At 33.1% G+C, this 12,758-nt stretch overlaps 3 protein-coding genes and 1 long non-coding RNA gene across 13 annotated transcripts; 1 reads left to right on the forward strand and 3 right to left on the reverse strand.

The window, feature by feature from the left end:
* The first annotated feature begins 7 nt into the window (after window positions 1–7).
* LOC143366504 (uncharacterized) lies at window positions 8–4,170 on the forward strand. The gene is made up of 2 exons (XM_076807628.1): window positions 8–263; window positions 789–4,170. The coding sequence occupies exons 1-2, from the start codon at window positions 159–161 to the stop codon at window positions 2,181–2,183; spliced, it is 1,500 nt and encodes a 499-aa protein (XP_076663743.1). The 5' UTR covers window positions 8–158; the 3' UTR covers window positions 2,184–4,170.
* Window positions 2,517–6,497, reverse strand: LOC143366509 (PSME3-interacting protein). Of its 5 annotated transcripts, none has more exons than XM_076807636.1 (6): window positions 6,282–6,497; window positions 5,704–5,806; window positions 4,586–4,684; window positions 4,282–4,501; window positions 4,055–4,122; window positions 2,517–3,847 (listed from the first exon to the last, which is right to left on the reverse strand). In XM_076807636.1, exons 2-6 carry the CDS (start codon window positions 5,798–5,800, stop codon window positions 3,504–3,506), a joined length of 828 nt encoding a protein of 275 aa, XP_076663751.1. In that variant the 5' UTR covers window positions 5,801–5,806; window positions 6,282–6,497; the 3' UTR covers window positions 2,517–3,503. The 5 variants fall into 5 exon arrangements, with proteins under 5 accessions (XP_076663751.1, XP_076663753.1, XP_076663752.1 ...); XM_076807638.1 differs by having other exon boundaries at window positions 5,704–5,865; XM_076807637.1 differs by having other exon boundaries at window positions 5,704–5,865; window positions 6,278–6,497.
* Window positions 6,498–7,510: 1,013 nt separating this feature from the next.
* Rps7 (ribosomal protein S7) lies at window positions 7,511–9,386 on the reverse strand. 4 transcript variants are annotated; one of them, XM_076807647.1, is made up of 5 exons: window positions 9,257–9,386; window positions 8,728–8,898; window positions 8,247–8,428; window positions 7,995–8,145; window positions 7,511–7,621 (listed from the first exon to the last, which is right to left on the reverse strand). In XM_076807647.1, the coding sequence occupies exons 2-5, from the start codon at window positions 8,896–8,898 to the stop codon at window positions 7,544–7,546; spliced, it is 582 nt and encodes a 193-aa protein (XP_076663762.1). In that variant the 5' UTR covers window positions 9,257–9,386; the 3' UTR covers window positions 7,511–7,543. The 4 variants fall into 4 exon arrangements, with proteins under 4 accessions (XP_076663762.1, XP_076663764.1, XP_076663761.1 ...); XM_076807649.1 differs by lacking the exon at window positions 9,257–9,386 and adding an exon at window positions 9,217–9,238; XM_076807646.1 differs by lacking the exon at window positions 9,257–9,386 and adding an exon at window positions 9,196–9,225.
* Window positions 9,387–11,206: 1,820 nt separating this feature from the next.
* Window positions 11,207–12,650, reverse strand: LOC143378622 (uncharacterized). Of its 3 annotated transcripts, XR_013088318.1 has the most exons (4): window positions 12,506–12,650; window positions 12,261–12,338; window positions 11,661–11,774; window positions 11,207–11,573 (listed from the first exon to the last, which is right to left on the reverse strand). It is a non-coding gene; the product is annotated as an uncharacterized LOC143378622 (long non-coding RNA). The 3 variants fall into 3 exon arrangements; XR_013088317.1 differs by lacking the exon at window positions 12,506–12,650 and having other exon boundaries at window positions 12,261–12,462; XR_013088316.1 differs by lacking the exons at window positions 11,661–11,774; window positions 12,506–12,650 and having other exon boundaries at window positions 12,261–12,489.
* Window positions 12,651–12,758: the final 108 nt, after the last annotated feature.

Genomic DNA, 12,758 nt, shown 5'->3' on the forward strand with positions numbered 1-12,758 from the left:
TGTTGAACGTGTTGAATTCGAGAAGAATCAAAACAGTACTATATCAATACTGTCTGAAAAGCCGGTTTAAACATGTAGACAACGAAACCCACTCATGCCTCGAATATTTCAAGTAACAGTGCACTGATAATATTCCTGTATATATTAATTCTTGCACGATGCAAGACCTGTGCCCGTTGTGCTTGAAAAAAGGCGTGAAGAAGAAAGTAAAATTGTTGCAGATTAATTTGCAAGAAGCTCTATGGGTATGCGAAGAAGAAAAGGTAAACTTTTGTATACGGTAATTATCTTCCCTCGTACGTTAAAACATGTCCGTTTCCCAGGATCTTAATAGTTCGATACATCTTTGTACCCGCTCTTTTTGTAAACAGAGTTACTTAGTGACATAACCTAACGTAACAATGAAGTAACTTTATAGGTTAGGTATAGAATGCATTTAAACCTGGAGAAATTGAAAAAGCAGGCGATTCCGTATGCAAAAATAAGTTGAACATGCGGAATAAATTTCTTTCACACGAGCCTCAGTTTTCGATGTAATCTGTTTTAAACATTCCCTCGATTTATTGCTTCATAGACCGCTACAGTTCTCGCAAGAGGAACTGAAGGGGCTGGAATGTTTCTCTTATTTTTTTAGGTCTTTGTTCTACATTTTCAAGTTATTCCTGTAAAAGGATTTATATCTTTCCTAGTTACATCGTTGCGTTGAATGAATTATGTATATTTTCATGTTTTACGATTCTTATACTCGTTTTATATCAAATGATTAGATCGTTTACTTTTCGTTTTAGTGTACATGGCCCTTTGGCTATGAAGATTTTATATTCTGTCCGAGAGTAGTCGGGAAAATATGGTCTTGCTATTGGGACGATTATAAGACGACACCAAAGTTCAAAGAAACTGTTGTAGCGCCGACAAAGCCAGCATTGCGTGATGCACCTATAACAGCTCCCATAGATGCACCAACAGAATGTACTACTGGTTCTAGTTTAGATGCAAATCGTTTAGAAAGCATCAATGGTGTACGTAACAGTTCAAAGGCGGTAGAAGCCAAAGATTGTATCAGTGATTTGCATACTTTTATTCATGAAGAATTGGATACATTATTGCTGAGAAATGACAAAGATCAGTTTACTGTAATTAATGATAGTTTAAGTAAAAATTTTAATAGTCCAAATTTGAGTAACAGCACTTTGCAATTAAACGACCAAGATGCGAAGATTACGAAAATTAAGGACGAACGTGTAGACGTATTAAAGAAACATGTCAAAGAAGGTTTTTGTACACAAAGTATTCAAAATATGAACAATGCAAGAGGAATTCCTAAAATAACAAGCATCGAGAAAACAAATATCGACATCTCTAACGTTATAATAGCGAATCAAGCTTCCATTCACCAAAATTTAGAGAAAAAGACTGTGACTAATTATAAACCTACGGATGAGACGGGTGACAAATTGCCGCTTCCGACGGATAGTAAGCTACTTCCCAATTATTTATCGGAGTCTGAAAACTTGGCGAGTTCGGAGCCACGCGAAAGTAGTAAACTTAATAATGAATCAGCTGGAACGAAATCTAATTTAAGCGTAACTAAGATGAAAATAGATGGTTTACCACCAATAACATTATCATTTGAAATCCCTGTATGCGCAACAATTCCCGAGACGGTAACATCTGGAATGAAACAGAGTAATTGCCAAAACGGTACACCAAAGTCGAATACTCCGGAAGTGAAATGTACTTCGGTAAAACGAGCTGTAAATAGTGGTAAACATTATGCAAAATTCAGTTTTAGCGCTATTAAGAAAAAACTGGAGCCCAATAATTCCATTAATACTAACGGTAACGATATCAGTTCCTTAAAGTCGAGTTCTAAAATGCAAGATGTAGAAAATAATTCGACAAGTAATATTAAGAATGAAAGTTCGACTGAAAATGCCTGTAAAGAGCAGAAAGTGGTAAATGGTGAAAATGGCTGTAAAGAAATGGTTTCGGTAACAAATGTAACCAGTGATCACGCGTCAACTCAAATCAATGACTCTGTAACGACCAATAGCTTACCAAATCAAGAGAATACGACACCAGATACTTCGATACTAGATACTGTCCTAGAAGACTTTTTAAGTAATGATTACAGTGTGTCTGAAGATATAAACGATGAATGGCTAAATTCTTTATTGACGTAACACTGAATTACTTTAAGATGTACGAATATAGCTTCTTATTTTGCTGCAACAGTATTAGGCAGTGTTAGTTTTATTTCATTTGTTCATAATAAATAGTAACAACACATTTCCTTGCATTATTAATTTGTTAATATAGTCAGCTGAATTATTTTGTAATATATTTCAGTAATCATACTATGTTGAAATGTAGAAAGAAAGGGTAACGCTTAAAAGACCAACATATATATAAAATACAAACGTTATTTCGACACGTAGCTACAATATACACGCTACAAAATTTGATTTGTGTTGTTTTGTGTCTTTTTTACCAAACAGAGTTTGGTACAAAACACAAATATTATGAATTTGAAATATATAGCATTATTAAATCAGTATGCAGCCATGTGTATATCATTATTTAGGCGCAGCATTATTACGTAATACTCTGTCTATTATTAATTATAGCCATTTTATTTAAATATTTTGCAAGTTTCAGTACAAGAATAATCTGATCTTCATACAATTGTAAAATGAATAAAACTATCTACATCGTTCTTTGTCTTCCTCTCTTTTTTAAAAAAAATGCGAACAATTTTAAATAATCTTATGAGAATTATAATTATTACTTCCTTAAAAAGAGTAATATGAATATTAGAATTTTATGCGCATAAAATAAAATGTGCTCATTCTGACAAATTCATATCATATATTACAATATTATACAACTTACTAATAAATTATCGTGAGAGTGAAAATTAGTTTTCTATATCATCATTACTATGAAGATGATTATTTCAAGATATTGCAATTGCACACAATACATTTTTAAAATGTTCGTAAACTTCTGCATGCTTGCAAAAAATGTTCACAGGGTGGTGATAATCTAAATATTTACTAGATAAATACAATAATAATTGATTGAATGTTTTTACAATTGTACGAACAATCGTTATTAAATTCGTATCTTCACGATCTTAAAAGTACGCATAGCTATAATTATGAACTAATAACAAATTATTTTCAAAACTATCATACCTAAAAAGCAAAATCGAAAGCTGAAACTAAACTAAAATACTTTCAGTACGCAATGAAGGATTCACACATTTATCGTAGCATATAGAAACAAACAAAATATTGTACAATATAAAATGTTTCTCCCGAAGAAAGCTTAATAAGAGATTTTTCGAAGCTTACCCACAATTGTTTAGAACGCGAAATAAAAGTGAACTGCTCGAAAAGTAATTGCAAAAAGTGTATTTATATTTTACAATTACAGGGAATTGTAAAACAGAAATGGTGATTTACCTATTCATAAAAAGATCGTTTACAAATATTTTGCATTCAGCTTTTCTGTTTTAAGATTTCTTCTTTCTCTATCTTTATTTTCCGACCTAAAAGATCATATTTGGAATGACTTGGTTCTGGATCTTGATCCGTATCCGAACTACAGTCACTATCACTAGAATCTCCGTAAGAGCCAAGACCAGGTAAAATCCCAATACACTTCATGCCTCCCATATTGTCCACTGTAGTTTTATTTTCTGATGAATCTTCTTTCAGCGTATTGGTCTCGCACTCTATAATTTCAGTCGTTTTTTCCTCGTTTACTGGGCAGTCTTCGTTTTTCAGTATCTCTGTACTTTCATCGGATGACAATTTTCTCTTAACACCCCGTGTAACATCTCCTACAAAATTGAAAATTATTGCTCCTATTAAAATTGAAAAGACCTTTCTAACGTACTGACTTCAAATTCTAACTACTTAAAATATGGTTTTAATTTCTTTATTATTATTTTCGTCAATCATGCAATTAGAGGCACAAATTGGCGTTAAAATATTTTCATAATCAATAGTTTAAAATATTATAGAATCGAAATGTAATACTGTCTTACCTTGTTTTTGTTTTTCAGAGCGCTTCACTACAACACCAGCTAATAATTTTAACTGTGATGTACGACTGCTGAAAAATACAATTCTTTTAATTATTAGCAGTAGCAATTAATTATAAGTACGTATTTATTACTTCATTACTCAGAATAATAAGAATCACGAAGGGTCGGAAATATTTATTAAAAACAGTTGTGATTACTGGAGACTTCTAAACAAATTAATACATTACCTTCCAGAGGAAACATTTTTATTTACAATTTGAGGATTCTTTAATTCTTGCTTGAGTTTCTCATTCAATGATTTTTCTTGTAACGAAGCAACGGCCGCTTTAAAATCGCGCATTTCTTTCTCTTCTTCAAGATTCTTTTTACGCTCTTCCTCTAACTTAGTTCTATCCACTAAATCTAAAAATTCCACTTCGTCGTCGTCTAAACCTTTTATCATATTTTCTGGAATAAAAGAACTCGTTATCAAAAGTATAGAAACGTGTAAAACATCTTTTTAATAGCTGTATTCTTGGATTATTATCTTACTCAGTTTGTGTGCTTCTTCGTACTCAGCATCTCTTTTATTTTTTTGTTCTTGTAGCCTTTCGTATAAAGATCTCGTATCATATGGTTCTTCAGGAGCTTCTACAAAATCAAGAAAATATACCTAATAATAATTTATCATAGCAAAGATTTCTATCACTGTACATTTCGAAAAATCCAAATATTTTGCAAATAAATTAATAAAGTGAGAAGTAACAAAAGGGGGGTAAGACAGGGATGCCCACTGAGTCCAACGTTATTTACAATATATGTAGCATATTTGGAGGAAAGCATGAGGAAAAACCAAGCTGGAGAAGTTAGAATAGGAAAAGAAAAAATCTCGACTCTAGCATATGCGGACGATATAGCGTTACTAGCAAATGAACCAAAGGATCTTAAGGACATGATACGAAGATTCGGAAAATACCTTGAAAAGAAAGGGTTGCAACTGAACACAGAGAAATCAAAGGTGCTGATTTCCCATAAAAGAAGAGGAAAGAAAAAGAGAGAAGAATGGGGCTGGCAGGGGCACAGACTGGAAGAAGTAAAGGAGTTCAAATACTTAGGGTATAATTTCCAGAAAAATTGAAGAAAGAAAAAGAGACAGTATGCAGACTATGTATTGGGGCTAGAGACACGCTGGGTCACATGCTACAAGACTGTAAGGAGCTGAAAAGAGAAAATTCAACGATCTGAGGAATACTAAAGAAGAAGAAGAAGGAGCGGAGTGGATGCGTATGCTTCTGGAAAAAAGGAGAAGAAAAGAAGAACATGATGAAGGAAGAAGTCAAAACGAAAGCACAATCTTGAGTTAACAGTCCCAGACACGCTTACATACATAACACATGTAACCCCATTCTAAGGTGGAAAGGCAAAAAATAAACCTATTTACTACTAATAAAGTGAGAAGTACAATATAAAGCTATAGTTATACAAAGCAGTCATAAATAATATCATTTTGTAGCAGTGTGGTAAGAGTTACAAAAAAAGAAATCATTTTGTCAAGAGCAACTATGGCTGGTCTCTGCAAGGGGATTGTGTAAGATTTAAGTCACTGGTTTGACTCAAAGTTTGCATCCATACTGAGGAAACTGCCGCAAAGTAGAATAAATGATATTAACCTAATGGTTGATCCGCAGTTCGCACACGTTCCCATTCTTGCTGTCGTATCCTTCGTTGTTCTGTAATCTCAGCTTCCGATATAAATCCAGAACTCATCTTGAACTAACAAGGCGAAAGTATTTGTACAATTAACAAGTCAGATTCCTTGAGCGACTACAAATCTTATACATAACATTTATTCATTTGATATAACACTTGAGAATAACATTATCTGTTTAGATAACGTGCAGAAGATAAAAGTGTTAACAATATGCACAGCAATGTACATTTCATTACAGGTTTCACTGATTTATTGTTATTTTCTATTCACATTATTATCGTGGTGTTTAAGAAACTAAAGTGATATACATCGAACAGGGTAATTCCACTCAATTGTGTATTTAAAATGTTTAATAAGATGTTTTTTGAAAAATCTACAAGTCGTGACATTATTTTTTGGATCGATGGAAAGATAAAAATTATATAGGTTAACGTTGAAGATTGTCTATGTAATAGACGATAATTTGTACTAGGTAATATACATTACACGATGTACCCGTTCGCGCTCGCATTATAAAATAATGAAAAGAAAACTTACCAATTTTATTTATAACAAGAAATACTGTGACAGGTAACGTAATATACGATATCACCAGATATCACGAACGCCTTCCCCGGCAATGTCTTTAAAGTTTCTGATTTGAGAGATTTCTACCGTTTATAATATTACTCACTTCACATCATAACGTAAATATTGAAATTTGTTCTAAACGTTCTTTCGCGTTTTAAGTATATTCGATACTTGAAAATTATAATAGCGAATTCGGTACCTCGCACTGACTCTGCACTGGTGCCAGACAATTACTTGGATTGGTTATTTCTGATAGAAAGGAAGATAGCCCTATAAGAATCAACCAATCCAAGCCATTTTTTGGCACCAGTGCAGAGTCAGTGCGAGGTACCGAATTCGCTATATGTCTAAAAAATTAAGTGGAACAATTTATAGTGTTAACATTTTCTTAGGAATATTTGGCACTTCGAATTTCATTCGCGAAAAGCTTATCTTTTCTTCTAACAGTAATAATTTATTATAGAATGCTGATAACTTTACGATTCAGTTAAATCCTTGTTATTGCAAAAGTAAAATCGACGCAGTTTGTGGATTGGGCAGAAAGATTAAAATTTTTGGATGTAAACTTGAAAAATGGTGACTTTAAAAGAAATTGTTAAATATTTTATTAAGAATAAATCACTTGCTGTATCGACACTAGCGATTTTAAAACCACTAATAATTGAACGGGTTTTTATGTATTGAATAAAAAAAGTGAAAATTAATAATTAAATTTCTGTTAGGAATTATCGAATTTTAGGCTTTAGGCGCATGCACATACACGCGTAGTATTGCATTTGGTGTACTTTTTTCATTAGTGTATGTACTGATGATATTATACATATGTATTCTCGTTATGCACTCATCTCAACTTTTTGAATTATATAGCGAATTCGGTAATTCTCACTGACTCTGCACTGGTGCCAAACAATGACTTGGATTGGTTGATTCTTATAAAGCTATCTTCCTTTCTATCAGAAACAACCAATCCAAGTCATTTTCTGGCACCAGCACAGTCAGTGCGAGGTACCGAATTCGCTAATAGGGGTTTCGACTTATCGAGTTGTAGGGGTGTTCACAGCGGAGCCGATGAGAATGAAGAAAATTTTCTATTTAAATGACTTAGAATTAACTTACTATTTAAATGATCTTGAAATAGAAGTTGCTACTAGATTATGAATAAATTTTAATAACAGGAAGAAGAAAATAACAGGAAATCGTATTTCAAATATTTTTATTTTTTTAACAAATTATACATAGGTTTCAGGGAATTCAAATGTTACATCCCGCCCTGTTAATTTCTTATACACAGCAGCAAAGGTGTCGACCTGTCGATCAAAGTGGTACATTAGATGTTTCATAACAATTATGGAAACAGAAGTATAAAAAATTTAAATCATTCATTTGTCTAGATCAGGGTTGACTAACTGATGGCTCGCGAGCCTCCGGGGGCACCTCCGGCCTTGCTGCCACGCTGAACGGCCCCCCTCCACACCTCCCAGACTCTGACGATCGCAGTCAAAAAGAGAAGGAAAGAAGGAGGAATGACTGCGATTGTCAGAGTCTGGTCGGTATGGAGGGGGCCGTTCAGTGTGGCAGCAAGGCGGAGGTGCACCCGGTGGCTCGCGAGCCACCAGTTAGTCAACCCTGGTCTAGATGGCAAATAAAGACTAGGAATATACATTATAAAAAGCAATTTACCTTGTGCTCGATGTTCGTTTGTTCATTTTTATCCAAATGTACTTTGATGAGCTGTGTACCATCGAGTTTAATTCTGATGCGTTTGCCAACAATCTCTACAGGATACACCAAGTCTTCCAGCAGCGCATCATACACTGCAGTCAAAGTACGGCTGAAAATGATGATTTTCGCTATATATTTGTCGTTAACTAACACCTTATATTGTATAAGTATATGAGCGATATCAGCATTCTTTTAATTATTTAGTCATACCTTCTCGGCCTCTTTTGCTTGTTCTTGGTACGTGTTTTCCTTGTTGGTTTGGGTAAAATTTTACGCTCTCCAACAAACATGACATGCTTTCCAGAAAATTTCTTTTCCAATTCACGAACAAGTCTCGTCTGAATTTTTTGGAAAGCCTTCAGTTTTGGCATAGGTACGTAAATAATGATGCACTGCAACAAAACAAATATTATTCTACACTAAGTTCATAATATATCTGCTTCAAAATGTGATTGCTATTTCACACATAACAGTAGACAAGACGCTAAAGTATAAAACAATAGAACTGTCTGTTCTATTTAAAAAGGCAATTATTTGCACTGCCTATTACTTTGTTTCTAATATAGATATTGCACAGTTAATAACATTTGTTAATAAGTATTGTAAAGCTTAAACAGTATTTTTATGAAAGAAATGAAGGAAAATGAATTATTGTGGAAGTTGAATGATAAGAAGGGAAGCGTTAAGTTACCTTTTTGTTATTGGTTTCTATTTCACGTGCCTTAGTGATGTACAGTTCTCTTAACTGTGATTTTAAATCACTATTCATTTCAAGCTCCAGAAGAGCTTGAGAAATGCTAGCCTCGAACGCATCAGGCTCGGCTCCACCACTCTTTATTATTTTAGCGTTTGCCGTGAACATCTGAAACATGTAGAGAGGTTAAGACATTGTTTATATGTACTTTGCTAATTTAACACCACTTTTCGGTTTGTTAATAATTTCAACTAGAATAGAAATCTTATTTGGAGCTTATTGCGTGCACAGAAGTACAGCTTTAAATTCAATATTTGCGAATTACAATATGCTGTCAGATATCTCGAAGTAGATGGTATGAAACGAAATCCACTTTTATCAAATTCCGTGGACGCGATCCGGGAAAGAAAGTTAATCCATCTAATAAATTGCTATGCTACGAGTAACCTGCTGTGTAACATTTACTGTTTTCTGAATCATTTCAACCTTGTTTTTAGTCAAAAACCGAACTCTTAATCGCGTGTACCTTGACGATATCCGCACCGCGTGAAAAAGAATTAGGAAGCGGTTAGGTAGAAATACCAACCATTTAAAATACAAATGTCCCTATATAATATAAATACGTTGTTTCTAATATTTTAGTTATAATCATTGCACTTCCTAAACTTTAGTCATTCATATTTTAGGAAAGGAATCAGCAACATTAGAATAAATCCTTGACTCGTAACCATATGGTATCTTTTGCAAATAAAAATGCTTATGTAGCTTTTAAAATGCATTTTTTTACGCAGTCTTAGACGTCTGGATAAGAAAAAGGATATCGTAAGTAGGGAAGAGTATCAGCAATTAACTTCATTTTTTATTTGGCAATTTTTGTGGAAAATATTGGACTATATTCCATATTGGAGAATATTCCACTTACGCCCAAATCGCCCGTGATTTTCATTAAGGTAGGTTTTCCTATACGCGACTGGACGCAACGTCAAGAATTTCAAAGTTGATTTTCTCGAAAATGAAACGTGATATAAAAAAAAGTTACTCTTTCTACTCTACTTATAACAAGTAAATAAATCGAGAAAAAGAAATAAAATTTTTTGATATTGCGCTTCATTTTCGAGAAAATCGACTTTGAAATTCTTGACGATGCGTCCAATCGTGTATAGCGAAACCTACCCTAATGAAAATCGCAGGCGATTTGGGCGTAAGTGGAATTCGCTCATAGTGATGTCTAGTAATTTTATGATTGAGTTGTTTGTGGAGTAATGTGGAGTAATGTGTGAGCATGTTCATGTACATGCATAGTTGATATGTGTGATATGTTACCTTACTACATGATACTTGCAAAGATTACGTGAATACGCTCCTGGTTAATGATCCTATGAGTTAACATGGACACTATGGCAAATACGAATAGCGTGGACATAAAAGAACCTCCAAAGACAGGCGTAACATTATTTGGAGTACCAATTATTCAAACACAATGTCAAAGAGATTCCTTCTTGTATGGTATTGGTGGCGGCATTGTAAGTGGATTAGTGGCATTTTTATTTACAAGTCAACCAAAAAAGTCCACGCATATAGCGGTAGGCTGCTATGCTGTAATAACATTATGTTATGGAGTTAACTGTTGTTACGACGAGTACAAAATGAGGAAGGAAATAAGGATTATTCAAAGAACTATACGCCAGGCACAATTAGGACAAAACAAGACGGAGCGTCCTCCAGAAACGGAAAGTATTTAGAAATTAAATCCCTCGCAAATAAAATTCTACCTGTACGTAGTTATGTGGCTTAATACAAAAGAGCCTTCAATAAAGCCATGTACATCAGCAAAAACATTTGCACATTGTTATACATACATATTATAGCCCATAACTTAATGTGAATAATACTATGATTGTAATATATGATAATGAAAAATAAAATATGAAACTGTTGCAACTCTTGTGTAGAATGTAACCATAGGTAGGGTATAATAAATTTATGAATAATATTGTACATTTCAACTAAAGTTTATAGAAATTAATTGTACATTAATTATAGCAGTTTTATTTTCTTAAAATCAGAAACTTGTATAAATGCCTCCGATTACTATTGTTCTGTTCCATTTAAGTTTTTAATTAATACTTTAATCCACATTTGTGCTATATATATCTTTTCAAGTATAAAGTACCATTTTATTTACACTTCCCAAGTTTTTTTACATTTCCTCATAATAATTGCAAGATTCAATGCAACAAGCGATTACTTGAATCACAACCGACTCTAGTACTATATAGCCGTGCTGAAGGTAAAATGGCAACACCGCGAGAGCCCAGCTTCGATATACTTAACCTAACTTACCGTATCAGCCTCCCACTACCCACCGGCCTCCCGGCTACACAGTCTCCCTCTACCGGCCTTTCGGTTTCCCGTCTATCTTTCAAATATTTATATTAATGTAGTACTGAAGTCCTCTAAATATCAGAAACGGAGCAATAATTCAGGTGTTTTATTTATTTATATTAACTCTACAGATACTTGTTTTTGTGTGTAGCACATTTATTTAATATAACCTATAGCATTTTTGGACATTTTGTTTTACACATATTTTTTTTTATAAATTTCACATATTCATTAATAATGCCATAGCGTTGGTGTGTCCCCAATTGCAAGGGAAATTATGATAGTACTTTAACACATAATAATTATAATTCTATATTTTTATGCCCCAAATATGAGGAATTGCAGAAAAAATAAATGGTTGCTATTACTCGTAAAAATTGGACACCAACAAAATATTCTGCTGGTTGTAGATGATTCCATTAAAATTTACATATCCAGTTATGAGTCCCATTCTGTTGCTACAAAATTAAATTGCAATATATGTTGATTATTAATTGTGGAGGATAAAGGTAAAACTGTAAGCGATGTATATTTTGATCACTTACAAAGAGGGGGCTTTTCTGTTACCACTGAAGAAGTGATAACTTCATTTATTCATATGTATGCAATAATGGAAGATATAATAAATGATGGTAATTTGGAATCTTAACTTTTGCAATCTGAAAATCATAAACATATTTTTTGTAAATTAACATATATTAGTATTCAATCGGGTATACATTATTTAGCAGTTTCAGATACATGTGTTTGTGGTCAAGCTTACCACAGCATTTTGATTAAATTATTATCAATTTTATTCAAATACTTTATTAAACGATTATGTGAAAACCATAAATAATAGTCTGTTGGAAATGCGTGCAGACATCACTTCGAAAAATTGTAAATTAAAAACTTTCAATAAGAATTAGATTTTCAATAATTTTTTTTAATTCCATTTTTCTTAAAACATCAATTTGATATATTAGGTTGGTGAGGAAATTTTCCACAATTATAATACTGTCCTCTAAAACGATTTTATAATTAACTGCATTAATGTTCCATTCAATAGGTTATTATGCTAACCTCTTTTCCACGAGTTCACTTAACCTGTTTTCCTTCATACCAATAATTTTGTCTATTTCAGGTCTGTATTAACTTATACAGACCTTTATCAATTTTTAAATCCTTCAATTTGGTTCAAAGATGGCTTTATTTTGTTTCACACTTATATTTTCTTGAAATCTCTGTAAATATTTCAAATATAATGCATCACAACACCAAACTATCCCGAGCGTCCACAAAATATATACTACGTTTAAAAATTTAGTAATACTTCTATATTATTGTTTAAGAAACTGTAAGCTAGGAGAAAATAAAAACCTAACCTAACTTTTGTATTACTTCTACTTACTATAGTTATGATATTTATGTATTGCTTATACATAATTAATAAAGGATACGGTATATTAGTATAATTTTATATAAAAAATAAGGTTAATTATAATGCTGAGTACAAAACTCTACTATTGAATATAAGACTTCCGATCCTCGTATGAGCGGTGTTGCCACGTTGCATACACAGCTAGTACTAGTTGCTGCGCGGCAGATGGTACTCCCGAAGGATGTGGTAGGAGGGCGTCTATCTACTGTATGCTCATTGGCGC

Source organism: Andrena cerasifolii, chromosome 2, assembly GCF_050908995.1.
Source record: "Andrena cerasifolii isolate SP2316 chromosome 2, iyAndCera1_principal, whole genome shotgun sequence".
Lineage (NCBI taxonomy): Eukaryota > Metazoa > Arthropoda > Insecta > Hymenoptera > Andrenidae > Andrena > Andrena cerasifolii.